General features: G+C 62.2%; 1 protein-coding gene across 2 annotated transcripts in view; it reads left to right on the top strand.

The window, feature by feature from the left end:
* BTBD19 (BTB domain containing 19) overlaps window positions 1–27898 on the top strand; it is a 69832-nt gene that overhangs the window by 25481 nt on the left and 16453 nt on the right. For both annotated transcript variants that reach the window (XM_038413781.2, XM_038413782.2), the window contains one exon: window positions 21942–22001. In XM_038413781.2, the coding sequence (XP_038269709.1) occupies window positions 21942–22001 (60 nt within the window). The remainder of the gene's footprint in view (window positions 1–21941; window positions 22002–27898) is intronic.

Here is a 27898-nt window from a genome sequence, read left to right as displayed (position 1 = left end):
GACCTCAGAGCATTCAGCATCCTCTGCCCCTCCATGTGCTTCCCACAGCGAGTCCACCCACCCCCCAACTCCGCAGTCAGACATGACTCTCAGCCGGCCAGTAAAACAGAGGTTTATTAGACGAGTAAATAAAGCCAGTAAAACAGAGCTTGGTAGGTGCAGGGAACAGGACCCCTCAGCCGAATCCATTTTGGGGGGCAGTGAGCCAGACAACCACGTCTGCACTTCACTCCACGTCCCCAACCAACCCCAAACTGACTGACCCTCCAGCCCCTCCTCCTCTGGGCTTTGTCCCTTTCCCGGGCCAGGAGGGCACCTGATCCCTTTGTTCTCCAACCCTTTAGCTCTCACCTTGCAGGGGGGAAGGGCCAGGCCATCAGTTGCCAGGAGACAGAGTGTCGGCCATTTATGTACACTGGCCCTTTGCTCTGCAACCATTACACCCCCTTATCCCACCACCTAGAGACTTACGAAATGCATAGGGGAAACTGAGGCATCCCTAGAGTATTCAGAGGAAACATTACGAACAGTCCCACTTCGTCACAATGAGGAGCAGTTGGATGAGATTTAGAAAGGGGGAACATTTAGGCTGAATATCAGGCTGAACTTCCTGGCGGCAGGGTTCCACGTGGCTGTGGAACAGCTTCCCCAGGGTGTGGTGTGATGCAGATTCCCACGCCCGTTCTGCACATGGCAGCAGGGCCTGGGCATGGTGATCTCATGGGTCTTTCTCATGCCTGCACGGTGTGATTCAGAGAGGTGCTGGGATGAAGCCAGCAGCCTCTGGCTAACTGCTGCTGGCTCTTTCCACATCTGTGTGCCATTTGGATCTTGAGGCACTTTCAGTTTTTCAGGAATCCCTCTCCGGGCGCGGGTGGTGTCAGCAGCAGGGAATTCGCCCCTTCCTTCCCACAGAGGCCTGCACTGCTTTCCCATAACCTGCCCAAGGAGCACATGTCACTAGCGCTCTGTGCACATGTCATTTCTGCTTCAGACTAGTGCCTCTCCTTTCCCGGAGCTCGCCCGGCTGGCGATGCTGGTCAGCGATGGAACCCACACCTGCTGCTAGTTCTCCCAGCCATTGTGTCAGGGGAACCTGCAGTCAGGGCTTTTCTACGGCCCATACTTCAGCTGCGTCTCTTAGTGGTTGGGCTTGGGATGGAGGAGCCCAGCAAAGTATCTTCTGCAGGGCCAACCAAAGCCAGGCAGGAAACTTGCCAACAGCCCAAAGGCCACATGGGATGGGCACATACATAGAGCAGATGAGAACGGGAATTACAATGGAGAGTGTAATTCCCAGGATGCAGTGCTCCACCTTGAGCCACGCCGGCATCGCTGCAGGATGGGCTGAAGGCTGTGTGTTGTGTTCTGGGAGCTGCGGTTTCTGCGGGGGCCGCCCGAGGGTCCGGAGATTTCCCCGTGACTTACCCTGCACTAGGCAGGACCAGCGCGGGGTGTTGGACCACCTGGGGTGGAAAGTGACCCAGCCAGTCCTGGGCAGTGGTAAAGACTTGTCCACCCAAAGCACACGGGAGCCTATGGCTATGCAGCTGGCCCAAGAGCTGAGGGAGCATTTCCTTTCGAGCCTAGGCCAACGGAGGGCAGAGGGAAAGCTGCCAGGCAGTGAGGGCTGGCAGGCAGGGCAATGTGTGGAAGCTACTTTCTTGGGTAATTGAAAACCAGCCCAGCCTGAATACTGAGGGAACCACCCCCCTGGGTCTGGGGAGGTCTCGTCTCCCAGGCCTTCTCCAGCCCAAGCAGTTGCGGGAAGGGGCTTTGAAGGCTAGTTTTCTTCCCTTGTGTCCACTGATGTGGGGCTGCACCTGTAACTAAGAGGACAGTTGCTCCCTGGCCATAGGCAGAGCAGGATGGGGCAGGATCTGGCTGGACAGGGAGATCAGAGTCTCCTTCCTGAGTAGAGAGAAGGGGCCTCGCTGTTGCATTGATCCCATCCTGTGGGATCAGGAGCCGTCCGCATGGGGCAGCAATGGCTGGCTGAGGGCACCCAAGTTTCCTCTTAGTCGAGTGTGAAGTATGTGGTGGTGGTGAGTGTGTGCGGGGGGGTATGTGTGTCTCACCCGTGCTAATTCCCAGACGAGTATGTTCTAAACACTGGGCCTGAAGCCACAGCTAAAGGCCAACACGTGGGGCACGGGGCTGCCAGACCCAGGCCAGGGAGCTGTGGGGTTGGTGCAGGGGGCACGGGGCTGGCAGTGGGGGAGCTGCAGGGCTGATGCAGGGGACGTGGAGCTGGCAGACCCAGGCCAGGGACAGGGAGCCATGGGGCTGGTGCGGGTGGCACGGGGCTGGCAGTGAGGGAGCTGCGGGGTGGAGTGGGGGGTGTGGGACCAGCAGTGAGGGAGCTGTGGGGCTGGAGTGGGGGTGTGGGGCCGGCAGAGAGGGAGCTGTGGGGGTGGCAAGGAGGGAGCTGTGGGGGTGGGGTGGGGGGTGTGGGGCCAGCAGAGAGGGAGCTGTGCGGTTGGCAGTGAGGGAGCTGTGGGGGTGGAGGTGGGGGTGTGGGGCCGGCAGTGAGGGAGCTGTGGAGTTGGCAGTGAGGGAGCTGTGGGGGTGGAGTGGGGGATGTGGGGCTGGCAGTGAGGGAGCTGTGGGGGTGGAGTGGGGGATGTGGGGCTGGCAGTGAGGGAGCTGTGGGGGTGGAGTGGGGGTATGGGGCCGGCAGTGAGGGAGCTGTGGGGTTGAGTGGGGGGTGTGGGACCGGCAGTGAGGGAGCTGTGGGGTTGAGTGGGGGGTGTGGGACCGGCAGTGAGGGAGCTGTGGGGGTGGCAAGGAGGGAGCTGTGGGGATGGTGTGGGGGGTGTGGGGCCGGCAGTGAGGGAGCTGCGGGGGTGGAGTGGGGGGTGCAGGGCCAGCAGAGAGGGAGCTGTGGGGTTGGCAGTGAGGGAGCTGTGGGGGTGGAGGTGGGGGTGTGGGGCCGGCAGTGAGGGAGCTGTGGGGTTGGCAGTGAGGGAGCTGTGGGGGTGGAGTGCGAGTTGTGGCGCCGGCCGTGTTGGAGCTGTGGGGTGGAGTGGGGGTGTAAGGCTGGCAGTGAGGGAGCTGCGGGGGTGGAGTGGGGGGGTGGGCCGGCAGTGAGGGGTCTGTGGGGCTGGCAGTGAGGGAGCTGCGGGGGTGGAGTGGGGGATGTGGGGCCGGCAGTGAGGGAGCTGTGGGAGTGGAGTGGGGGGGGGGGTGGGCCGGCAGTGAGGGGTCTGTGGGGCTGGCAGTGAGGGAGCTGCGGGGGTGGAGTGGGGGGTGTGGGGCCGGCAGTGAGGGAGCTGTGGGAGTGGAGTGGGGGGGGTGGGCCGGCAGTGAGGGGTCTGTGGGGCTGGCAGTGAGGGAGCTGCGGGGGTGGAGTGGGGGGTGTGGGGCCGGCAGTGAGGGAGCTGCGGGGGTGGAGTGGGGGGTGTGGGGCCGGCAGTGAGGGAGCTGTGGGGGTGGAGTGCGGTGTGTGGGGCCGGCATTGAGGGAGCTGCGGGGGTGGAGTGGGGGGTGTGGGGCCGGCAGTAAGGGAGCTGTGGGAGTGGAGTGGGGGGGGTGGGCCGGCAGTGAGGGGTCTGTGGGGCTGGCAGTGAGGGAGCTGCGGGGGTGGAGTGGGCGGTGTGGGGCCGGCATTGAGGGAGCTGTGGGGGTGGAGTGGGGGGTGTGGGGCCAGCAGTGAGGGAGCTGTGGGAGTGGTGTGGGGGGGGTGGGCCGGCAGTGAGGGGTCTGTGGGGCTGGCAGTGAGGGAGCTGCGGGGGTGGAGTGGGGGGTGTGGGGCCGGCAGTGAGGGAGCTGTGGGGGTGGAGTGGGGGGTGTGGGGCCGGCAGTGAGGGAGCTGCGGGGATGGAGTGGGGTGTGTGGGGCCGGCATTGAGGGAGCTGCGGGGGTGGAGTGGGGGGTGTGGGGCCGGCAGTGAGGGAGCTGTGCGGGTGGAGTGGGGAGTGTGGGGCCGGCAGTGAGGGAGCTGTGGGGATGGAGTGGGGTGTGTGGGGCCGGCAGTGAGGGAGCTGTGCGGGTGGAGTGGGGAGTGTGGGGCTGGCAGTGAGGGAGCTGCGGGGGTGGAGTGGGGGGTGTGGGGCCGGCAGTGAGGGAGCTGTGGGGGTGGAGTGGGGTGTGTGGGGCCGGCAGTGAGGGAGCTGTGCGGGTGGAGTGGGGGGTGTGGGGCCAGCAGTGAGGGAGCTGTGCGGGTGGAGTGGGGAGTGTGGGGCCGGCAGTGAGGGAGCTGCGGGGATGGAGTGGGGTGTGTGGGGCCGGCAGTGAGGGAGCTGTGCGGGTGGAGTGGGGAGTGTGGGGCTGGCAGTGAGGGAGCTGCGGGGATGGAGTGGGGAGTGTGGGGCTGGCAGTGAGGGAGCTGTGGGGGTGGAGTGGGGTGTGTGGGGCCGGCAGTGAGGGAGCTGTGCAGGTGGAGTGGGGAGTGTGGGGCTGGCAGTGAGGGAGCTGCGGGGATGGAGTGGGGTGTGTGGGGCCGGCAGTGAGGGAGCTGTGCGGGTGGAGTGGGGAGTGTGGGGCTGGCAGTGAGGGAGCTGCGGGGATGGAGTGGGGAGTGTGGGGCTGGCAGTGAGGGAGCTGCGGGGGTGGAGTGGGGTGTGTGGGGCCGGCAGTGAGGGAGCTGTGGGGGTGGAGTGGGGAGTGTGGGGCTGGCAGTGAGGGAGCTGCGGGGGTGGAGTGGGGTGTGTGGGGCCGGCAGTGAGGGAGCTGTGGGGGTGGAGTGGGGTGTGTGGGGCCGGCATTGAGGGAGCTGCGGGGGTGGAGTGGGGTGTGTGGGGCTGGCATTGAGGGAGCTGCGGGGGTGGAGTGGGGGGTGTGGGGCCGGCAGTAAGGGAGCGGTGGGAGTGGAGTGGGGGGGGGTGGGCCGGCAGTGAGGGGTCTGTGGCGCTGGCAGTGAGGGAGCTGTGCGGGTGGAGTGGGGAGTGTGGGGCCGGCAGTGAGGGAGCTGTGCGGGTGGAGTGGGGTGTGTGGGGCCGGCAGTGAGGGAGCTGTGCGGGTGGAGTGGGGAGTGTGGGGCTGGCAGTGAGGGAGCTGCGGGGATGGAGTGGGGAGTGTGGGGCTGGCAGTGAGGGAGCTGCGGGGGTGGAGTGGGGTGTGTGGGGCCGGCAGTGAGGGAGCTGTGCGGGTGGAGTGGGGAGTGTGGGGCTGGCAGTGAGGGAGCTGCGGGGATGGAGTGGGGTGTGTGGGGCCGGCAGTGAGGGAGCTGTGGGGGTGGAGTGGGGTGTGTGGGGCCGGCAGTGAGGGAGCTGTGCGGGTGGAGTGGGGGGTGTGGGGCCGGCAGTGAGGGAGCAGTGCGGGTGGAGTGGGGTGTGTGGGGCCGGCAGTGAGGGAGCTGTGGGGGTGGAGTGGGGTGTGTGGGGCCGGCAGTGAGGGAGCTGTGCGGGTGGAGTGGGGAGTGTGGGGCTGGCAGTGAGGGAGCTGCGGGGGTGGAGTGGGGTGTGTGGGGCCGGCAGTGAGGGAGCTGTGGGGGTGGAGTGGGGAGTGTGGGGCCGGCATTGAGGGAGCTGCGGGGGTGGAGTGGGGTGTGTGGGGCCGGCAGTGAGGGAGCTGTGGGGGTGGAGTGGGGGGTGTGGGGCCAGCAGTGAGGGAGCTGTGCGGGTGGAGTGGGGAGTGTGGGGCCGGCAGTGAGGGAGCTGTGGGGATGGAGTGGGGTGTGTGGGGCCGGCAGTGAGGGAGCTGTGCGGGTGGAGTGGGGAGTGTGGGGCTGGCAGTGAGGGAGTTGCGGGGATGGAGTGGGGTGTGTGGGGCCGGCAGTGAGGGAGCTGTGCGGGTGGAGTGGGGTGTGTGGGGCCGGCAGTGAGGGAGCTGTGGGGGTGGAGTGGGGTGTGTGGGGCCGGCAGTGAGGGAGCTGTGGGGGTGGAGTGGGGAGTGTGGGGCCGGCATTGAGGGAGCTGCGGGGGTGGAGTGGGGTGTGTGGGGCCGGCAGTGAGGGAGCTGTGGGGGTGGAGTGGGGGGTGTGCGGCCAGCAGTGAGGGAGCTGTGCGGGTGGAGTGGGGAGTGTGGGGCCGGCAGTGAGGGAGCTGTGGGGATGGAGTGGGGTGTGTGGGGCCGGCAGTGAGGGAGCTGTGCGGGTGGAGTGGGGAGTATGGGGCTGGCAGTGAGGGAGTTGCGGGGATGGAGTGGGGTGTGTGGGGCCGGCAGTGAGGGAGCTGTGCGGGTGGAGTGGGGTGTGTGGGGCCGTCATTGAGGGAGCTGCGGGGGTGGAGTGGGGTGTGTGGGGCCGGCAGTGAGGGAGCTGTGCGGGTGGAGTGGGGAGTGTGGGGCCGGCAGTGAGGGAGCTGTGGGGGTGGAGTGGGGTGTGTGGGGCCGGCAGTGAGGGAGCTGTGCGGGTGGAGTGGGGAGTGTGGGGCTGGCAGTGAGGGAGCTGCGGGGATGGAGTGGGGTGTGTGGGGCCGGCAGTGAGGGAGCTGTGGGGGTGGAGTGGGGTGTGTGGGGCTGGCAGTGAGGGAGCTGTGCGGGTGGAGTGGGGAGTGTGGGGCTGGCAGTGAGGGAGCTGCGGGGATGGAGTGGGGAGTGTGGGGCTGGCAGTGAGGGAGCTGCGGGGGTGGAGTGGGGTGTGTGGGGCCGACAGTGAGGGAGCTGTGGGGGTGGAGTGGGGTGTGTGGGGCCGGCATTGAGGGAGCTGCGGGGGTGGAGTGGGGTGTGTGGGGCCGGCAGTGAGGGAGCTGTGGGGGTGGAGTGGGGGGTGTGGGGCCGGCAGTGAGGGAGCTGCGGGGGTGGAGTGGGGTGTGTGGGGCCGGCAGTGAGGGAGCTGTGGGGGTGGAGTGGGGGGTGTGGGGCCGGCAGTGAGGGAACTGTGGGGCTGGCAGGCCCATGCCCAGTCACGTGCTTTGTTTTGCTTGTGAGGTTGCCTGGTTCCCGCTCCGGGTGGGTTTGGTTGAATAGCCGGCTGCTCCCCGCCCGGTGGCCGCTTCCCACCCTCAGCCCCGGTGCCTGCCCCGTCCGGCGCCCGGGCTAGGAGCTGGGCTCATGAAAGCCGGGCAGGTGGGCCGGGAGGCGGGGGGGAAGGGGGTCAGGAAATGACCGAGTGCTGGGCTGGGGCCAGCCTTGCACAGCTGCCGTCCCACAGACAAAGAGGGGCTGAGGCCCGGGGAACGGGGCCGGGGGGGATCCACGAATTCGTTCAGAGCAGTCCTGGGCCAGGCCGATCAAAGGCCTTGCTGCCGCGCCAGGCGGCCAGGGCGTCAAGCTGCTCCCCGCTCCTCCTGGCCGGGGGAAGAGTCGCCGCGCATGGCCGTGACGGCAGGGTGGGCACGGGTCGGCCAGCACGCAGCTTGGCTTTGATGCCGGTTCTGCCCTCAACAGGCAGGTGCCGTGGGACCTGGCTGCCACACACGCAGCAAGGGGTATCCTGGGAGGGAGAAGGAGGGGAGCTCGAGTTAGGGGGAGCACAGCTAAAAGCTCCCCTTGTCCCCCTGGCTGGGGTAACAGCCCTCCAATTCCTCCCTTCTCCCCTGGCTGGGGTAACAGCCCCCTCAATTCTCCCCTTCTCCCCCTGGCTGGGGTAACTCCCCCTCAACACCCCCACAACCCCCCTCTTCCCCCTGGCTGGGGTAACAGCCCTCCAGTTCCCCCCTTCTCCCCTGGCTGTGGTAACAGCCCTCCAATTCTTCCCTTCTCCTCCTGGCTGGGGTAACAGCCCCCTCAATTCCCACTTCTCCCCCTGGCTGAGGTAACTCTCCCTCAGCACCCCTACAGCCCCCCCTTCCCCCTGGCTGGGGTAGCTACCCTTCAACACCCCCCACAGCCCCACTCCTCCCTTTGGCTGTGGTAACAGCCTCCCCATTCCCCCCCTTCTTCCCCTGATTGGGGTAAGCAGCCCCCCGACTCCTGGGCTGTGGTGAGAGCTCCCTGTCTGGCTTGTGTAAGGGCTGCCCCCCGCAGGCCCGCATGTCTCTATCAGGATTCTCAACCTGGGCTCGGGGCACCACCCCCTTTAATGCCACATGGGGGGTGGCCTCTCAAACCTGGGGTCACAGTGCAGAAAAGGCTGGGAACCCCTGGGTCCTCCCTGGGCTCCTTGTCCCTGCCAGCCATAGGTCCTCACCCTGCCGCCTTCCTGTTCCAGGCCTCTCCGCCTGGCGTCTCTCACCTGGCGGTGAGTCCTACTCCAGCCCAACCTCCTGTCTGTACAGGGCCGTGCACGCTCACAGCTCTGAATGCAGTGTTAGGAGAGTCCTGAGAGACAGACAGACACAGCTCTCCGTGCACGTGGGCTGCGAGCGGGGGGTGTGCAATCTCACTGCGCTAGGCCCCAAAGTGGATTGAGTGGCAGACTGGGTGCCAGGACACCTGGGTTCCTTTCCGAGCTCTGGGAGGGGAGTTAGGTCTAGAGCAGTGCTACTCAAAGTGGTGGTCCGCGGACCGGTGCTGGTCCGCGAGCCAGCGGCTGCCGGTCTGCATGCACATTGGAAAATAAAATTGCCAGTCCCCCACGTCAGATAGCTTGAGAAGCGCTGGTCTAGAGCAGAGAACCCGACGCCTGGGTTCTGGTTTTGATGGTTCTGTCCTGACTCACTGGGATTTTAGATAAGTCACTTCGCTGTCTGTGCCACATGGAGACCCCAGTACGTCCCTCCTGGGGTGGGGCAGGGGGCTGTGAGACTAAACCCCGGAATGGCGTTGAGGTGCCTTGGAGTGGGGGTGGGGCAGGCCCAGCCAGTGGCTACCCCGTGCTCCCACCGCTCTCACCCTCTGGGGCCAGGTAAAGCGTTTTACAGCCCTAGCCACCTGGCAGAGGGCCGGTCTCCCATGCCGTTCCCTGCTGCCCCAGAGCCAAGCAGCCAGCAGGCTAAGGAACAAAGAGCAGGTCTGGACCTGCCTGCAGCAGGGCCTAGTGGTGTGGGGGAGAGGCCAGGGGCATGAGGTGCTGAACCCCCCCTGCAGACCAGGCGGAAAGGAATCTCTGCCCCCCGGGTTCACGGCTGGCAGCGGCCGCCCAGCCCTGCGTGAAGTTCACCATGTTCCCAAGGGGAATGCTCTGTGCCAGCTGGCGTGGGGCAGCGCTCGGGCGTAGCCAGCCTGCGAGCGCCCATCCCTGCTGGCTCAGTGGGGGGGGTTGCTCTCCCTGAAGTTTCCTTCTCCTCCCTGCTCCTGGGCCGAGGTGTGCTCCGCTGAGCCAGGGAGGGGGGCGCGGGGGGTTGGGGGGAGCGGAGTTTTGCACCATCCCAGCGTGGGGGCAGGCGGTGATGTGGCAAACTCTGCTCTAGAGCAGCGCAGGCTCTGGTGATGCTGAGGGGCCTCCTGGAGGTGGTCAAGGCGGGGCCCTGATCCTCAAAGGCCCCGAACTCCCATTAACTTCTATGTCAGTGAGGAATCGGGCCCAGCTCCTCAGTCGCCTGCCGCCCTGGCAGTACATGGATGGGCGATGCCCCCGGGTGGCCCCCTGCCCCTGGAGTTCCTGGCCACCTGGCTGGCATCTCTGAATGGCGCCGGGAGGTCCATCCAGCCTGCGCCTTGCTCCCACCCAAATACTCCACGCCTGGCCCTTTTCTAGGCCCTCCCATGCCCACATCTCCAGGTGCTTCACAGGCAGCCGGGTCCTGCCTTGGCCCACTTTGGTGCTTTGACTGGGATAAAAGCACGCAGGCCGGCGTAGCTCATGCTGGTCTGGTGAAGCCAAATAATCGGAACTGGTGTAAAACGCCTCCTCCCCCCATATCTGCATCTGCACGTTCGAGCTGAAACCCGCTTCCGCTGGCTGCTGTGGTGATGATGCTGATAAAACTCAGAGTGGAGACCCCCTAAGCCTCCCTCCCTCCCGCCGGATGGACGAGCCATTGTCTGCTTGCCCTGTTGGAGAAACTGAGGCAGGGAGTGGGGAAGGGGCCTGGCCGAAGTCTGCCAGAGCTCAGAACAGAATCCTGGGCTTCTGAGCCCTAGCAACTGGCTCTTCCCACGACCGTCCTTCCCTCTCCCTCCCCCACCTGCCCGCAGGGTGAGTTCGGGGGGCGGGGGAGTTACTGGGGGGGGCGGTAGAAAGCCACACCCATGGTCTCGGTGAGAAGCTGGCACATGGAATCCAGAGCCAGGCTCCTCTCGGCCCCGCTGTCAGTTCCAACGATGCGGCCCACCTTGCGGGGGGAGGGGTCAGGGGCAGTGATTTATTTGTGAAGTTCCCAGAAAGCAGGAAGCCAAAACAAAAAGCAGCTGTGGTCACCTGCCGGGGCGGTGATGGTGCCGCGCGCCTGGGGGACTCAGAGCCACAGCAAGGCTTGATCTCTGGCCCTAGCGCTGGGAGCAAATCTCCACTAACTGGGAGCAATGCAGGGACATGGACACGCAGCCAAGCAGCTCTGCTTCCTTCCCGGAGCGGGCTCTGGTGCCTGGAGGTGGCTGCCAGTGAAGAATAAAGCAAACGGCAGGGAAAGCGCAGAGCAGGGAAGTGAAGGGAAAAGCCGCACCCTGCTGGAAGTCACAAATTGTTTAGAAGGAGGATGGAGCGGTGGGGGGGATGACCCCAAGCCGGGAGGGGTTGCAAGCACTTTGGAGGACAGGGCAGGGTTTTATGAGCCCCTCCGAGGCCTGGCTAACTCATACCATTTAGGGCATTGCATTTAGTGGCCTCTTTCTTTGTCACAGGCTCCCAGCCGTACACCGTCCTGGCTGGCTCAGCCAGACTCTGGTTGAACAGAAGGCAAAGGAGAGCGGTCGGAGGGGGAAGTAAGAGCTCACGCCGGATGGGGGAGGATGACAAAGTCTCACATCCCGGGTGATATTTGAGGTCAGACGGTGGAGGTGGCGTGGGTGGTTGGCTCTCGCTCTCCCTGGCCTGGCCCCAGGACGCCCCTCAGGATCAGCCTGGCGAAAGCCGGGGTCCCAGGCGGGGCCAGCCAGCATCATGATGTTTGCTCCTTCCCCATCTCATCCTTCAGCCAGCCTGTGCTGCTCTTCCCTTTGCTGTGCCAACGTTTCTCTCCAAGACCTCCGCAGGGGACAGCCCATCCCCTCGTTATTCTGGGCACCAATTCGGCCTCGTGTCTGCAGCAGCCAGTTTGGCCCCTGCATTTCCATGTGCCCCGGCGCGGGACGCAGCCCTGGAGCTGTCTCTGGTTGGCCCGGCCCTGCCTGGCTGGCTCATGCCCTGCGCCGTTGCTCATTGTCAGTTAGTGAGACGTTTGCTGAACTCACTCGCTGGGAAGTGGTTCCTGTGGCTGATAGTTCTCCCGGGTGCGCAGCATTTCCACCCCCACATGCTGCAGCCCCCTGGCAGGTTAAAGCGCACCCAGGGTGAAGTCCAAGACAGACAGGGGAGTGGAGCCATCTGCCATCAAAGGGGAGTGGTGCATTCTCCATCCCGGGGAGTCTCCCACTAAACACCAGGCCAGCTCACCCAGCAGAAACCGGGCTCGCTGCTGGCTTCCCTGGGTGACATTCTCTGGGGAAGCTCAGACCAGATGCTCAGAGCAGTCCCTGCTGGCCAGGAGATCTCTGGTTAGTCCAGGATCGTGGCTCAGTTCAGCCCAACAGCCCATCTAGGCTGGGATCCAGGCTCATCCCAGTCCAGACCAGTGCGCTCTGATCCAGTCCCCGATCTGACAACAGCCAGCGCTTGATGCTTGTTCCAGTTCACGCTGTGACCCTCCTCCTGCCTGGCGACGCACCGCATCACTCCTGGGGGAATTCGCTCCTGCCCCCAGCTGCAGACCCTTGTGCCCAGACCACATGTGGGCTCAGCGGAGGGTGTGGTAGCTCTTCCACGGAGCCTGTGGTGTGAGCTGCGGTGCAGGCAGCGTACGGCAGAGCACAATCAGCTGGGGGCAGTCTCCACCATGCCCCCCACACTCCTGCACCTTCTTCCATCTGCTTCATGGTGTGACGAAGCGGGACTGTTCTTAATGTTTCCTCTGAATAGTGTGGGGCTGCCTCAGTTTACCCCTATACAGTTCTTACGTATCTAGGTGGTGGGATAAGGGTATATGATCCTTGCAGAGCCCTAGAGGGCGGGTGTGTGCAGGGGTCTGGACACAGAGAATGGCCGACACCCTGTTTCCTGGCAGCTGATGGCCTGGGCCCTTCCCCCTGCAAGGTGAGAGCTAAAGGGTTGGAGAACAAAGGAATCCGGTGACCTCCTGGCTCGGGAAAGGGACAAAGCCCAGAGCAGGGGGGGCTGGGGCCATGGAGTGAAGTGCAGATGGGGTTGTCTGGCTCACTGCCCCCCAAAATGGACCCAGCTGAGGGGTCCTGTTCTCTGCACCTACAAGCTCTGTTTTAGACCATGTTCCTGTCGTCTAATAAACCTCTGTTTTACTGGCTGGCTGACAGTCACGTCTGACTGCGAAGTTGGGGTGCAGGACCCTTTGGCTTCCCCAGGAGCCCGCCTGGGCGGACTTGCTGTGGGAAGCGCATGGAGGGGCAGAGGATGCTGAATGCTCCGAGGTCAGACCCAGGGAGGGGAAGCCATGTGAGCTGTGTGTCCTGCAGACATGCTGCTCCCAGAAAGGAGACTTCCCCAGAGTCCTGCCTGGCTTTGTAGGGAGCAGTTCCAGAGCATCGCTCGGGGACTCCGTCACACATGTGACATGAGGCGCGATGCTCCAGCCCCCTGAGCATCAGTCGGTCATGGCGAACCTGGGGCTTGCCAAAGTTAAAATCCTCTCTGCCAGCCCCCGCACAGCCTGCTCCCTCCACCCTGCCAAAGCAGCGATGCCCTGTTGGAGACGTGGCCAAGGGGTCCTGCTCTCGGGGGTGGGATCGACGCCACCTGGGTGTCCAGGGCTCTGGGGTCAGAGCAGGCATCTAATGTTAAAACTGGGTGCAAGTCCAGCGCCCCGGCTCTCCACGGTGCCTCCAGAGCCAGGCTTTGCCTGGAGAGGACGGGGGCACTGGGTGATGGGCGGGGATGGAGAGTCAGGTACTCTGATGGGATGGACAGTCCCGTCCCCCTGGCTGTGGGAGGGTGGGTCTGAGAGATGCTGCTGAGAAAATGCCTCCTCTCCCCACTCCAGGAGAAATGGCCTGGCACGCCTGCAGCCAGGAATTGGGGCGGGGGAAGGGGGCTAGCTGTGGCCCAGCTGGAAAGAGGATGAGGGTTTTCCTGTTGCTCTGGATGGTGGGAAGCAGCTGCAGTCGGAAGCCTGCTGTGATACTGTTGACACCTCCTGGTGTTACCTCCGGGCAGCAGGATGGGGCGGTGGCGACCTGCCAGCTGGCCCCAGGCCCTGGCTCATGGGAAAGCGAGAGAAAAGGCCTGTTTGCTGATGCTCAGGTGACAATTAATCCTGTTTCCTCTGCTCCAGGTCAGGCCCCCCCCAAAAGCCTCCGGGGCTCCCTTACAGCTGCGGCCGCCCTCTGGGAAAGGCTCGCAGGCCTCGCCGATTGATTGGCAAGGGCAGATGAGTCACCGGCAGGCTGCCTGCCAATGCAGGTGCCACCCGACCCAGCCTCTGCAGGGGCGCAGTTTGTCATGGCAGGCGGCCCCTGCTCGGGAGAGGGCCAGGACTGGAGTAAGAGGGGTAGTGTGGGGTTGAGGGGCCTTGGTGGAGCTGTGTGTGTGGGGGCGGAGGGAAGCCCAGGGCAGCAGGTCAGGATTGAAGGGCACTGGCAGAGCTGGGGGGAAGCCCAGGGCTGGGATAGCAGGGGCTGCGGGTCGGGAGTGAGGGGCACTGACAGAGACAGGCCGGGGGGAGCCCAGGGCTGGAGTAGCAGGGGCTGCGGGTCAGGAGTAAGGGGCACTGGCAGAGGCAGGGGTGCAGGGAGCTCAGGGCTGTGGTAGCAGGGGCTGCGGGTCGGGAGTGAGGGACATGGGGGGGGGAGCCCAGGGCTGAAGTAGCAGGGGCTGTGGGTCAGGAGTGAAGGGCAGAGGCGGGGGCACGGGGAGCCCAGGGCTGGGGTAGCAGGGGCTGTGGGTCGGGAGTGAGGGGCACTGGCAGAGCTGGGTCCTGGCTGCACCTGCCTGTTCTATATGTGCTGCAGGCACCTGGCTTTCCTGAGTGCCGTAGCGCAGCGGGCGGGGGTGCTGCTGGAGTGCCCTGTCCATGCACTGTCTGCGGCTGAATGCGGGCTCTGCTGATAATGGGAATTGGTCTGTGCCCCGCAGGCACCTGGCAGCGCCTCGGAGCCGGTGGGATATTCTCCGCAGCACTGCCGAGTCCAGTTCTCTCTGTCCCTGGCACCTTTCTCTGTGTTCTGGGTTTCGTTTCCGGGGGAGTGGTGTGACGAAGCGGGACTGTTCTTTATGTTTCCTCTGAATATTGTAAAAAGAAAAGGAGTACCGGTGGCACCTTAGAGACTAACAAATTTATTAGAGCATAAGCTTTCGTGAGCTACAGCTCACTTCATCGGATGCATCCGATGAAGTGAGCTGTAGCTCACGAAAGCTTATGCTCTAATAAATTTGTTAGTCTCTAAGGTGCCACCGGTACTCCTTTTCTTTTTGCGAATACAGACTAACACGGCTGCTACTCTGAAACCTCTGAATATTGTGGGGATGCCTCAGTTTCCCCTAGGCAGTTCTTAAGTATCTAGGTGGGGGGATAAGGGTGTATGATCCTTGCAGAGCCCTAGAGGGCGGGTGTGTGCAGGGGTCTGGACACAGAGAATGGCCGACACCCTGTTTCCTGGCAACTGATGGCCTGGGCCCTTCCCCCTGCAAGGTGAGAGCTAAAGGGTTGGAGAACAAAGGAATCCAGTGACCTCCTGGCCCGGGAAAGGGACAAAGCCCAGAGGAGGGGGGGCTGGAGAGACAGTTTGGGGCTGGCTGGGGCCATGGAGTGAAGTGCAGATGGGGTTGTCTGGCTCACTGCCCCCCAAAATTGATCCGGCTGAGGGGTCCTGTTCTCTGCACCTACAAGCTCTGGTTTAGACCATGTTCCTGTCGTCTAATAAACCTTCTGTTTTCCTGGCTGGCTGAGAGTTCTGTCTGTCTGCGGAGTTGGGAGGCAGGACCCTCTGGCTTCCCCAGGACCCTGCCTGGGTGGACTGGCTGTGGGAAGCGCACGGAGGGGCAGCGGATGCTGAATGCTCCGAGGTCAGCCCCAGGAAGGGGGAAGCCGGGTGAGCTGTGTGTCCTGCAGACAGGCTGCTCCCAGAAAGGAGACTTCCCCAGAGCCCTGATTGGCTTCCTAGGGAGCAGTTCCAGAGCATCACCCGGGAACTCCATGACAGGTCACTGGGTCACCTTGCGGAGCCATGGATCGGGATGCCCACGGCCAGCCCTGCCCTACTGGTACCCCGCACCCAGCTAGGAAGGTGCCAGTGAATGGCCCTGCTGCAGATGGGCCTGGCAGAAAGGTGGGAGCACGGGGCACCTGGCACACGCTGCAGGTGTGCTGGGTTTGACGAGGGGCCCGTCTGCCAGCCCCCAGGCACAAGGCCGGCTGCTTGCTTTGAGTTCAGGTTTGCCTCTGCACGGCCTATGGCTGGGAAAAGCTGGGCATGCTTTCCTCCCCGCTGGGGCCAATAGCACAGCAGCCGCCTCTGCTGATCTGCTCCTGAGCCCCTGGCCGGGCGGTCGTCATGTCTGGTTTCCGTGAGTTTTGTTGGCCCAGGCCTGGGGTGCATGGCTAAGGCCCCTCATCTCCCAGGGGGAGGGGAAAGTTTGCCAGCACTGGAAAGAACTGGACGGTGTGTCTGTGCACTAATGCCCCCTGCAGGCTGGAATCAGACTTGCTCTACTCTCTGTCATAGGCCCTATACTGCTCTCCGCTAATGGGGAGTCTCCCTTTGCTCCAGGAGCAGGGGCTGCTGCTTTGGGACCTGGCTCTGAGTCACTGTTGCTGTCACTGTGAAGTTGTCTGTAACTCTGGCATACAGCAGAGTGAGAACCAGGAAGCTGTGGGTGGCCCTAGAGTTGATGCAACAGCAAAGGTGACCTTCCAGCCAGGGGCTCTGCGGCGATGTTGCTCCTCTGGCAGCCGGCGCGCTCTCACTTTCCACATCCTTGCCACACTGACACCTACCTGAGGGTGTGGCGTCAGCCCGGCTTGCAGCAGCGCTCTTACACAGCCAGCAGCCTCGCCTGTGAGCTTCGAGGCCCACGCACAGGAGCTGGGCACCTTGCCCAGTGCTGACAGGGCAGGACGCCATCCACCACTCCCGGGGTGGGAACAGGCATTCGTGCCCTGGGTGAGCTCCGGGGGGGACCTGGTGTGCTCTCAGCACACTTTGTTCAGCCTTGAAGCCACCAGCGGCCGGGAAGTGGCTGCCACCCTCCCCGCCCCTGCACGGCGCTGCGGACACAAGGGATGTACGAATGCGGCAGTGTCCTGGCAGTGACCCCGGCCTCTGTGTGTGTGTGTGTCGGGGGGCTCTCCTGCATCCCACAGAGATTTCCCCTTAACTCTCTGTTGGGAAAAGGAGCCAGCTCGGTAGCCCCGTAGCCTCTCTTGATCCATGCAAGCAGCCCCGTGTCTGAGCCGGAGAGGTGAGGGGGCCAGTCCCTCTCGGCCTCTCTCTGCCACCGAGGGGGCCAGCCACTGCCCATCAGTGATGGGGGTACCTGCCTGGTGGGACTGGTCTGAGACCCACCCAGCTCATTGCATGTGGGGGCCATCAGCCAGGCGTGTGTCCCAGCCCCATCCCCTTGAGCCAGCCCATCCATTCGAGCTGGCATTTGGGGAAGCTGGAGGCTGGTTCCCTCTGTGGCTCATGAGTCCAGCTCTTTTCCTTCCAGTGCTGAAGGGATTCCTCCAGTGGGTGGCCGGGCGGATGTGGCTGGGAGAGCCTGAGTTGGAAACGCAAAATGCTGGCCTCTACAACAGGACTGCGGGCCAGGGCATGTGCGTCAGGAAGGGAACCGGAAGAGAGAGCATTTCCATGCTATTTTCTCATCACCCAGGGGCATAATGATCAGGGGGTGGGAGGGTGGCTAACAAGTCCCAGCCCCTGTGATTAGACCAGAGACCTCCACCAGCCAGCCAGCTGCCTCCTTTCCTAACGCCCAGCGAGGTGATGTGGCCCTGCAGGCGGGGAGGGTTGTCCCCTGGGATGCAGGTAGAGGGGTAAGCAGGAAGCAGTGGGAAATCCCCAGCCGGGCGGCCTGGCTTGGCTGGGACGCAGATGCGAAGTTTAGGCTCCCTTCCCAGCGCTGGCGGGCCCAGCTCCTGATGCAATGGCCCCAAGGCCTGAGCCGGCTTTTCCCATGCAGCGTCTGGCACTAAAGCTGCTGATCCAGCCAGACCAGCTTTGCACCTCCCCAGTGCCCCAGCGTGGCTGGATGGGGGCCCCTGCTCCAGGCACTGCAGAGCTCTGCTCCGTGGCCCAGGCTAGGGTGAGTGGGGCAGCAGCTTCACAGATACACTTATCTCTTGGCCCCTGTATATGCCACAAGCTTGGGGCCCCACTGCACCAGCCCCCTCCTTTCCCTGGGCTGCCTGTGGCCCAGTGTCTGGGGCTGACAGTGCCCTATTGCTCAATAAGGACAAATGCCAATTACACCACTTAGGAAGGAACAATCAGTTGCACAAACACAAAATGGGAACTGACTGCCTAGGAAGGAGTACTGCAGAAAGGGATCTGGGGGTCATAGTGGACCACAAGCTAAATATGAGTCAACAGTGCAATGCTTGCAAAAAAAAAAAAAAAAAAAAAAAGCAAATGTCATTCTGAGATATATTAGCAGGAGTGTTGTAAGCAAGACACAAGAAGTAATTCTTCTGCTCTCCTCTGATTAGACCTAAACTGGAGTATTATGTTGTAATACAAGAGAATCAGAGAACAGTGGGAGAGTGCTAGAGGGGAAATATATAAGCTCAAGGCTAATTAAGGTGTGGTTCCCTGTAGATTAGGGAAGGTGGCTGCAGGTTAACTGGAGCACCTGCAGCCAATTAAGGCCCTGTTAGGAACATAATAAACCTCCCTGCTTCAGGCAGATAGGGGAGAAGGACTTGAGTTTGGAGATGTGTTGTGAGACTTGGAAAATCAGAGTACTGAAGTAAGGGGGACCCTGTCCCAGTAAGGGAGGGAGTCTCTCTTCCCCAGCATCTAGGGACTGTAGGTACCCCACCAAGGGGGAAGAGGGTAAGAACTGAGAGGGGCTGGGTCTCAGAGGAGACATGATAACAGTTTTCAAGTATGTAAAAGGTTATAAGGAGGAGGGAGGTAAATCGTTCTCATAAACCTCTGAGGATAGGACAAGAAGCAATGGGCTTAAATTGCAGCAAGGGACATTAGAAAAAAACTTTCTGTCAGGGTGGATTAGCACTGGAATAAATTGCCTAGAGAGGTTGTGGAATCTCCATCATTGGGGATTGTTAAGAGCAGGCTGGAGAAACACCTGTCGGGGATGGTCTAGACAATACTTAGTCTTGCCTTGAGTGCAGGGGACTGGAGTAGATGACCTCTCGAGGTCCCTTCCAGTCCTGTGATTCTATGATGGCTACCAGAATGGCTCCTGCTGCTCTGGGTAGGGGGGAATGGGGCTCTCACATGGGGGGTTGATGGAACATTTCAAACTGAACGGCAAAGGGGAAGGCAGTGCACAGCTGGAGATGTGGGGAGAGGAGCAGGCAGCATGGCTGGGGTGGGGTGCATGGGACCGTGGTGGAGTCAGCAGGACCAAGGGGCACATGGTGGGGTGGGTGGGGCTGTGGCAGAGCAGGGTGTGGCTGAGGGGAGCGTGGCTGGGCTGGCGGAGCCATGTGGGGGGTAGGTGGGGTGTGCCAGAGTAGGGTGTGGTTGGGTGGGCTCTCATGGGGTGAGAACCATCTCACCTGCATGTCATGTGGTGGGCTCAGCTCGGTGCCTCCTGGTGCTCCTCGCCAGCGGGTGAGATGAGTCACCCATGGCTGCAGCAGGAAGTCACCAGCTTCCCTAAGCCAGGGCTTCTAGTGCCAGCATCATTCTCTGCTGCAATTCCCTTTGCTTGTGGTTTGCTTTCCGGGGCTGTGCTCGCTGGACACGCCTGGGTCAGGAGCAGGGCCGGGCAGGCTGGCTACGGTGCTGAGCAGGGCGTAGCCGCCAAGGGGTCCTGGGAAGGGCGCAGCTTTTCCTTCCTCTGCTCACAGCCGCTGGGTTAAGCCAGGGAAGGGGACTGGGGTGGCCAGTCCATAGCAGGGCTGACCTGTCCCGTCCGAGCAGTCCTTGGGCTCCTGGATCGAGCGGGTGCCTGGCTTGCTCCCCCTCTGCTGTGTCATGTAACTTCCTGGTGCAGAGTCCTGGCTTTGTGGCTCCCCTTGAACCCTCAGGCAAAGACACCAGCTTCTTCCCCTTCCCTCATGGGCCATGGTCTCGCTCTGCCATGCCTCCCTGCGCAAGAACCCGGAGCCTCTCAGGGAAGGCTTAGACCCTGGGGTAGGTCAGTGGGGCGGGGACGGGACTGAATCCTAGCCTAGGGGCAGGTCACCGCCCGCCAGGGGCAGAGCTGGGACTGGAGCTGAGGCCTCCGGACCCATTCTCCACCCTCTTCCCTCATCAGCAAAGTGCTAGTGAGGGGAACCCAAGGAAAGGGGGTTGGCGCCCTGTGCCCAAATCAGGGTGCCAGGCAGAGCAGGTGGCATGTGGAGCAGGCATTGTGATGGCACACAAGGAATTGGGCAAGGAGGCTGGCTGTGACTCCCAGCCAGGAGTGGGAGTCAGGGCCACCAGCTACATAGCTGCAAACATGCTCTGGCCTGTGTTCCTAAGCACCCCCCCACCCCCCCACCCCTGCCGGAGTGCCCAGGGTTCCAGCAAGCTCCTTCAGTCCGTGGCCTTTAGGAGCCGGCACCAGAGACTGGTGTTGACCAGCATTTGGACAGTGGCACAGCCTGGCGAGTGGCTCAGCCAGGGTAGAACCGTGGCACAAAGGTCTGGGGCAGTTGCTCGGGTGAATGGGCCAATGCCCCCCCACGAGCTGCCCATGGAGGGTGAGCCTGGGAGCTCCGGAGCCAGGCGCCCGCAGACAGGAGCGGACTTGTCCTGTTCTGGGCCCTGTCATTCTCAGCCCACCCTCCTCACGCTGCTCCCCGGGCACCTTCCGGTCGTGGGCTGAGGGTGTGGCTGCCCAGGGTTTTGATATCTCCCCAGGGGCAGAAGTGAGCGTTCAATGGGTTGGTTTGTAAGCACTCTGGGTGGAGGCCGGTTGGAGCCCCGTGCCGGCGGAAGGGGGAGGTTTAACCTGGTCCATAGCCACAGGCTGGGCCCAGCCCCAAGGAAGGGCTGCCTCTGTCTTGGTCCTGTGAGCAGCCAAGCTGTGGGGCAATGTTCCCAGGGGATTTCCCAGCTGTCTGCACAGGGGTGTCCTGGACGTCCTGGGAGAGGAGCCAGAACTGGTTGGAGTCCGGCAGAGGGCCCCGGGCCTCACTTGCTAGGTGCCCTAGTGGCTGGGCCACTGTCTGGGCCCGGCCCAAGCCAGCTAGGCGTCGCCTCCACCTGGCTCTCGGGGTTCTTTCTGCCAACACTCCACTAAACACCTAGTTACCCAGGCCGCACATTGGGGAAACTGAGGCCCGCACACAAGTCCTACAAAATATTTTGAAAAGTTCCACTTCGTCATACCAGGGTTGGCCAAGCTGTTCCTCTTCAGTCACCCCCCTCCCCATTAGCGAGGGTCAGAGGTCAGGAACCGCACCAGGCCATGCCACTGGAACGGCGCAGCGAGAGCCCCCTGCCCCACCCCCTTTAGTACATTTTGGGATGGGGGAGCTTTGAAACCCCCTCATTTCCACCAGCCACAGTGCACGCATCCCTGCTGGTGCTGCCTGGCCACCGCTCTGCCAACCACCCAGCCCAGTGCACGGGGCTCGTGGCTGCGTCTGGGAGCAGAGGCAAGGCCTAGTGGTTAAAGTGAGTGGCTGGTGTTTGTAAGGTGCTTTGAGAGCCCTGCCTGGAGGCTGCGCTGGCTGGCAGCTCCAGGTCCCCTCAGCACCACTGGCTGGTTCCCTGGCGTAATTTATACCACTGGATCCTCTGCCCGGGGGCCCTGGTGTGAGGCCCAAAGGCAGCAGCACCACTGCAAGCAGGGCCCGGTACCACGGCCTGGGCTGGGGCTGGGGATCGAAAGGTTTGCGTGGAAGTGGGGAGCAGTGTTAGTGCAGCTGTGCCGGGTCTGGTCGCTGGTGCCTGTCGGCTGGGCCCGCCAGGGTCCACGTCGGCCTCGGAGCAGCCCATCCCCTGCAGGGCTAACCAGTCTGCAATGCCTACGCGGAGCGAAAACCCCCGAAGGCCAGAGCCTCTGAGTGTCTAACTCCCATTGGAGTCAAATACCTTAAACACCCTGAAATACAGGCCCCAGTGCTCACGTGGCTCCTTAACCCCAGTGGCACAGGACACACCCCCTGCCTGCCCCAAGCCTGAGAGCAATAACTAACCCCCCAAAAACAGCCAGCCGGGTGGGAACGGTATTAACAGTGAGCAAAGGTGTGGGGGGGTTCTTCCTCCAGTGGGGACCTGGGGCGTGGCAGGGGTGGGTGGAACCTGGGGATCAGCTTGGCATGCTGGGATTTCCTCGGAGCGCTCTTGGCTTCCCCAGGACTGGGGTCAGCTCCAGACTGAGCTGATCAGGGCATGTCCCAGATTCAAACTCGGTCCCTTTATTTACATTGGCCCATCGCATTGCATCTGCTCTACACTGCATCCCACATTCTGCCGTTGGCTTGATCACCTGGGAGGAACCGGTCCCTGGGCAGCCCATGCGCTGACTCCTTTCAGCCTCCTCTTTCCCTGTCCATCGTCCTCTGGGGCTTTCTGATGGTTCCCAAGATCCAGGCTGGTGCTTAGTTCACTAACCCCTTAGCCTGCCTCAGTGGGCATAACTGTTTCCAGGTTGCAATTATGTTCACCACCCTGCCCCGTCTTCCACAAAATGCAGCCTCCCCCAGGTTCAGTTCCCCACGTCACACCAGGCCTACGCCATGGCACTTCCCCGGATCCACCTGGCAGAGGGGCCCCGGCAAGGGGCTGGGGGCTCCCCCTTCTGCCAGCCTCCCCACAGTGCTGAGTCAGACTGGAACGGTGTGTGTCAGAGCCGTGGGGATCTCCTGGCGGCGCTCGGTGTGGGAGGGAGAGTCACGGTGGCTTCTCTGCTCTGCCCCCACAGTTTGTCTGTCTGTCTCCTGCAGCTGTGCGTCGAGTTCCTCGTGGGTGCACTGAGCGTGGAGCTGGTCTGTGAGGCGCTGCAGGTGAGTCCACTCCCTCCCCTTCTGCTGGCTCTGTTCCCAGAAGCTGGCTGGAGCAGGGGTCTGTGACCAGGATCCTTCCTCCACGGCTCACACACACAGTCCCAGACACGCGGGCGGCCCCCAGGAGGCCATGCCCCGATCCCTGCCAGCTGTGCCCCTCGACAGACAGGGCACATGGCCAGGGGCAGGGTGTTGGTGGCGAGGAGCGGGTTGGCCTCTCTCCTGAAGGACCCCCCAGCAGGATCTGGCCCAAAGCAGTGGGTTGATGTCTAAGGCAAGTGAGAGGAAGCCTGGGGCAGTCAGGGGTGGGGGGGTGCTTGGGACCCTCCGAGGTGTCCCGGAGATCAGCTGAGGTGCCCGCGGCAGGGATGAGGGCCTGCGCCAGTGCCTGCAGATGCTGGCGGGCTCCCTTATGAGAACCACCTCTGGCTTCATCCTCCCACCTGAGCATTCGGGAGCAGGGAACATGCCCCGCGCAGACCCCCCCGTCCCGGGGGAGCCATCGCCCTGGGCTACTCCCTGAGCCCCCCTCCAAGACAGCCCGGGCCCCAAGTCCTAGGAGTGGGAGGCTTGCAGCTCGGCCCCCCTTGTGCGCCCTGCCAGAGGAGGGGGAGTCCAGGCATCTTGGGAGGGCTGGATGCAGCAGCTCCTCTCCAAGCCCTGGCTTTGATCCACCCAGCGCTGTCCCAATAGGGAGCCCAGGCCCCATTCAGCCCCCCAGGGGGCCTATTGTGCGGGGGGGGAGCTCTTTGTACCTGGACACCTGCCCCTAAGGAAGTGAACTGAGCCCTGCTGGCACAAAGGAGCCCAGCCAAGCAGCTGCATCGTGCAGACAGGCCCCGCAGCCCCTGCACCAGCTGGCTCTTTGTCTGCCGAGCCGGGGTTTTGGTGGAGGGGGGTCGTCCGCATCTGCCCCCCGCGGACAGGCTTTGAGCCCTGGCTGGTTGGTTCCCATGGCAGCCCCCCCCCCGGGAGGAAGCGTGGCCTAGCGGTCAGGTCGTGGACCTGACAGAGGAGTTAGCGGGGTGGGCTGGTATCTGCCAGGCCTGCACCACGCGGTGCCAAGTGGGGCATTGTTCTGTGCAGCTGGCTCCTTCCCTGCAGACACTGGGAGCTGGGCCCCTTTGATCAGACAAAAGGCCCGGGCTGACTTTGTCTTCTTTGCCCTGATTTGTCCTCGGCAGCTGCTGCTGCCTGGCGCGATCCCGAGCGCTGGCTGGGGGATGGGGCTAGAGCCATCGCGCTAGGTGGGACACAGGGACGGTGGGCAGCAGGGATCCCAGGGCGACTTGAGTAGCTCCCCCCGCCAGGTGCTTTGCAGGCCAGTTGGCGACCACGTACCAGCCCCACAGAGCCAGCGTTCTGGATACATCACCGGCGTGGTGGCGGTGGACCTCTGGGGGAAATAAAGGCCAGGATCCACGCTGCCTGGGCGCTCGGGTGCTGCGGGATGAGCACAGTGTGGAAACCTGGCTGGAGGAGAAGGCGGAGCCCAGCCCCTCAGTGCCAGGATGGAGCAGCCAGACAGCCCTGGGGCAGGCCTGGCCGAGAAGCAGGCTGCCCCAGGGAGTGGATCAGTGCCTACCTCTGGGCTCTTGGATGTGGCTGTGGCGTCCTTTCGCCTCTGCCCTGCCTCATGGGGGTGACAGTGAGTCCATGTGCTGGCTGTGGGCTGAGGGGCTGAGAATCTCAGGGGCTTGGGGCCGGGTCCAGAGCCCACTGGAGTCGAACAGCCTTTGCACCAGGCCTTCTGAAGCCAGGCACAAGCCCTGGGCAGCTGGAATAGCTGGGTGCAGAGTTCTGCCCCGGGCAGAAGCTCTGGGTACTGCAGGGGGCAGCTTAGGTCCGATTCTGCCCTCACGGAGCCGGGGTAAGTCAGGCGTCACCCTTGGAGCCAGTGGAGTTGCCCTGGATCAGAGCCATGCCCTGGAGGCTCAGCGTGCTGACTGATGTTACTTGCCCTGGGGGTGTGAGGCTTGCCGCTCCTGGCCTGTAGGTCAGCATGGCACTGGGGATGGGGGGCAAGGACTGGGGCTCGCTGGGCATGTCCCAGGCTGCCTGTCTCTGGAAGCCACGGGTCAGACCTGGGTGCCTCAGAGGCCATTTGCTCCCGGGCTGCACGAGACCATCAGGCTGGCAGTTGCAAGTGGGGAGGGACTCTCAGCCCAACGGGGTGGAGGGAGGGAGGGAGAGACATGCTGCTGAAGCGACCGGCTCCACCAGCTCCGTCTCCCACCTTCGGGGAGCTCTGCCCCGAGTGCTGGCGCCTAGGTTTCGCGCTGCCTGGGCAGCGACCTGGTGGGCACAGACTGCAGGGCCGAGGGCTGTGTGAGGGAGCTTGCTGGGACGGTGACCAAGTTCCCCAACAGGCCCATTCCCGTGCAGTCGAACCCCTGGGCCTGAGCTCTCGCGTGGTGCGGGGCTCTGAGCAGGCGTTGGGACGGGGTTTCTGCTGCCAAGCACCCGGACCCAGCACGGCCTGTGGCTCTCCACGCTCCTGTTCTCCCCAGGAGAGGCCAGCGCTCACCCCGCAGCCCGTTGTCCTCGCTGGTTGTGCCTGAGGCCCAAGGAGAATCTGGGCCCCTCCTGGCTTAGCCTGGCCACTTGTAACCCTGGGGGCCATCTCCAGGTGGTGGTGCGTTGGGGTGATGCACAGGCTCTTGGGGCTCCCTGGCTCTTTGAGCCGCTGTCCACCTTGTCCCCGCTACCTGGCCTGCTCACTCAGGGCACAGGAGAACAGCACTGCCCCACCCAGGACCTGCGGGAATTGGCTCGGAGGCCATACTGGGGTGGGTGTTTGTGACCCTCACAGCCGTGCACGGGGAGACTCGTGCAGCCCAGACCCCGGGGGGGAGAACACTGCTGAGGTGGCAGCGTCCGGCGCGCAGAAGCTAGGAAGCGCCGGAATGAATGGCCGCAGGAATTTGAATTCCGCCCCTGGCTCAGGGCACAGATGGACAGTGCTCGCGTACAACCCCTCCTGCGATAACCAGACAGCACTGATTGGATCCCAGCTGCTCCCGAAGGCCTTGCTCCGGATCAGGGAGGGGTGGGCCCTGCTCACAGAGTTTATAATCTCTGGTGCTGAGCACTCCAGCCTTGGCCTAGTCCCACACGAGCGAGGCTGTTAAACTAGCCGGCTGGGCACCAGCACAGAGGTAGCAAACCCTGAGCAGAGCCAGGGCCAGATTTTTCAAGTGCTCAGCACCCAAAAGTGGAGGCAGATTTCCCCAAGAGCCGAGCGTGCAGTGTGGCGCGGTGCCTGGGCGCCCCAGCCCGCGCGGCCTCAGTGCGGTGCCCGGAGCGGAACAGCGAACTGGCCAGACTGGAGATGCCCAAGAAGTGTTGAGCTATGTCTGGACCAGCAGAGAGACCCTGCGAGTCGATCACCCTGCGCTGGGCTCTCCATTGGCCTGGGTGGGGTGGTGGGGAGCTCAGTGAAAGGTCTCGGCCCAGTCAGCAGCAGCCCGCCACGCTGGCTGGGCACGCGAAGAGTAAGCCAGAGCACAGCAGCGGGGGCAGCCTGCCCTGGGCTTGGTGGTCAGCTCCGCCTGCCTGTCTCGGATCACAGGGAGCAGAGGCGTGGTGGATACAACCAAGGACCAGTGACAAAATATTGCTCGGGCATGCAGGAGTGAAATCAGGAAGGCCAAATCACACTTGGAGTTGCAGCTAGCAAGGGATGTTGAGAGTAACAAGAAGGGTTTCTATCGGTATGTTAGCAACAAGAAGAAGGTCAGGGAAAGTGTGGGCCCCTTACTGAATGGGGGAAGCAACCTAGTGACAGAGGATGTGGAAAAAGCCAATGTACTCAATCTTTTTTTTTTTTTTTTTTGCCTGTGGCTTCACGAACAAGGTCAGCTCCCAGACTACTGCACTGGGGAGCACAACGTGGGGAGGAGGTGACCAACTCTCTGTGGAGAAAGAAGTGGTTCAGGACTATTTAGAAAAGCTGGAAGAGCACAAGTCCATGGGGCCAGATGCGCTGCATCTGAGAGTGCTAAAGGAGTTGGCGGATGTGATTGCAGAGCCATTGGCCATTATTTTTGAAAACTATGGTGATCGGGGGAGGTCCTGGACGACTGGAAAAAGGCTAATGTAGTGCCCATCTTTTAAAAAAAGGGAAGGAGGAGGATCTGGGGAACTACAGGCCAGTCAACCTCACCTCAGTCCCTGGAAAAATCATGGAGCAGGTCCTCAAGGAATCAATTCTGAAGCACCTTGAGGAGAGGAAAGTGATCAGGAACAGTCAGCATGGATTCACCAAGGGCAAGTCATGCCTGACTAACCTAATTGCCTTCTATGATGAGATAACTGGCCCTGTGGATGAGGGGAAAGCAGTGGATGTGTTGTTCCTTGGCTTTAGCATAGCTTTTGACACGATCTCCCACAGTATTCTTGCCAGCAAGTTAAAGTACTATGGGCTGGTTGAATGGACTAAAAGGTGGATAGAAAGCTGGCTAGATCAACGGGTAGTGATCAATGGCTCTGTCTAGTTGGCAGCTGGAATCAAGCAGAGTGCCCCAAGAGTCAGTCCTGGGGCCAGTTTTGTTCAATATCTTCATTAATGATCCAGAGGATGGTGTGGATTGCACCATCATCAAGTTTGCAGATGACACTAAACTGGGAGGAGTGGTAGATACGCTGGAGGGTAGGGATAGGATATACAGAGGGCCCTAGACAAATTAGAGGATTGGGCCAAAAGAAGTCTGGTGAAGTTCAACAAGGACAAGTGCAGAGTCCTGCACTTAGGATGGAAGAATCCCCTGCACCGCTACAGACTAGGGACCGAATGGCTAGGCAGCAGTTTTACAGAAAAGGATCTGGGGTTACAGTGGATGAGAAGCTGGATATGAACCACCAGTGTGCCCTTGTTGCCAAGAAGGCTAATGGCATTTTGGGGTATATAAGTGGGGGCACTGCCAGCAGATCGAGGGCCGTGATCATTCCCCCTCTATTCGCCATTGGTGAGGCCTCAGCTGGAGTACTGTGTCCACTACAAGAAGGATGTGGAAAAATTGGAAAGAGTCCAGTGGAGGGCAACAAAAATGATTAGGGAACTGGAACACATGACTTAGGAGGAGAGGCTGAGGGAACTGGGATTGTTTAGTCTGCGGAAGAGAAGAATGAGGGGGGATTTGATAGCTGCTTTCAACTACCTGAAAGGGGGTTCCAAAGAATATGGATCTAGGCTGTTCTCAGTGGTAGCAGATGACAGAATGAGGAGTAATGGTCTCAAGGTGCAGTGGGGAAGGTCTAGGTTGGATATTAGGAAACACTATTTCACTAGGAGGGTGGTGAAGCACTGGAATGTGTTACCTGGGAAGTGGTGGAATCTCCATCCTGCGAGGTCTTTAAGCTCAGGCTTGACAAAGCCCTGGCTGGGATGATTTAGTTGGGGATTGGCCTTGCTTTGAGCAGGGGGTTGAACTAGATGACCTCCTGAGGTCCCTTCCAACTCTGATATTCTATGACTTGGAAAGACCTTCTGTGCGGGACGAGGGGAGAGGGCAGGGCTACGCTGGGAGCAGTTGGATGAGAAGGGCTGGGGCATGGATCAAGGCAACACATGTATGGAAGGGGAAAGCTGGCCCAGGTATGCAGTGCTTGCTACTCTGGTGCCAGCTCTTGAGGTAGCAGGTGTGTGATGGGGCATCTGCCACATGCTGGCCTATAAGGGGGTTAGGGGACCCTAAGGAGACTGTGCAGAAAGCAGCCAGCAGGAGAGGGGCTGGGAGGAGCAGCCAATCAGGGCTGGACAGGGCCTACATAAGAAGGGCTGCTGGGCAGAGCAGCTTCAGTTGCTCCCTGGAGCTGGAGGTGGGAGACCTGGCAGTAGGAGGAAAGGTGGCACCTTGGACAGAGCCGTGCTGGGTAGGATCAGGGAGAGAGTGTGA

Source organism: Dermochelys coriacea, chromosome 8 (genome assembly GCF_009764565.3).
Source record: "Dermochelys coriacea isolate rDerCor1 chromosome 8, rDerCor1.pri.v4, whole genome shotgun sequence".
NCBI classification, from domain to species: domain Eukaryota; kingdom Metazoa; phylum Chordata; order Testudines; family Dermochelyidae; genus Dermochelys; species Dermochelys coriacea.
Note: the sequence above shows the minus strand (reverse complement) of the source record. Positions and strands in the feature narration are given on the sequence as shown.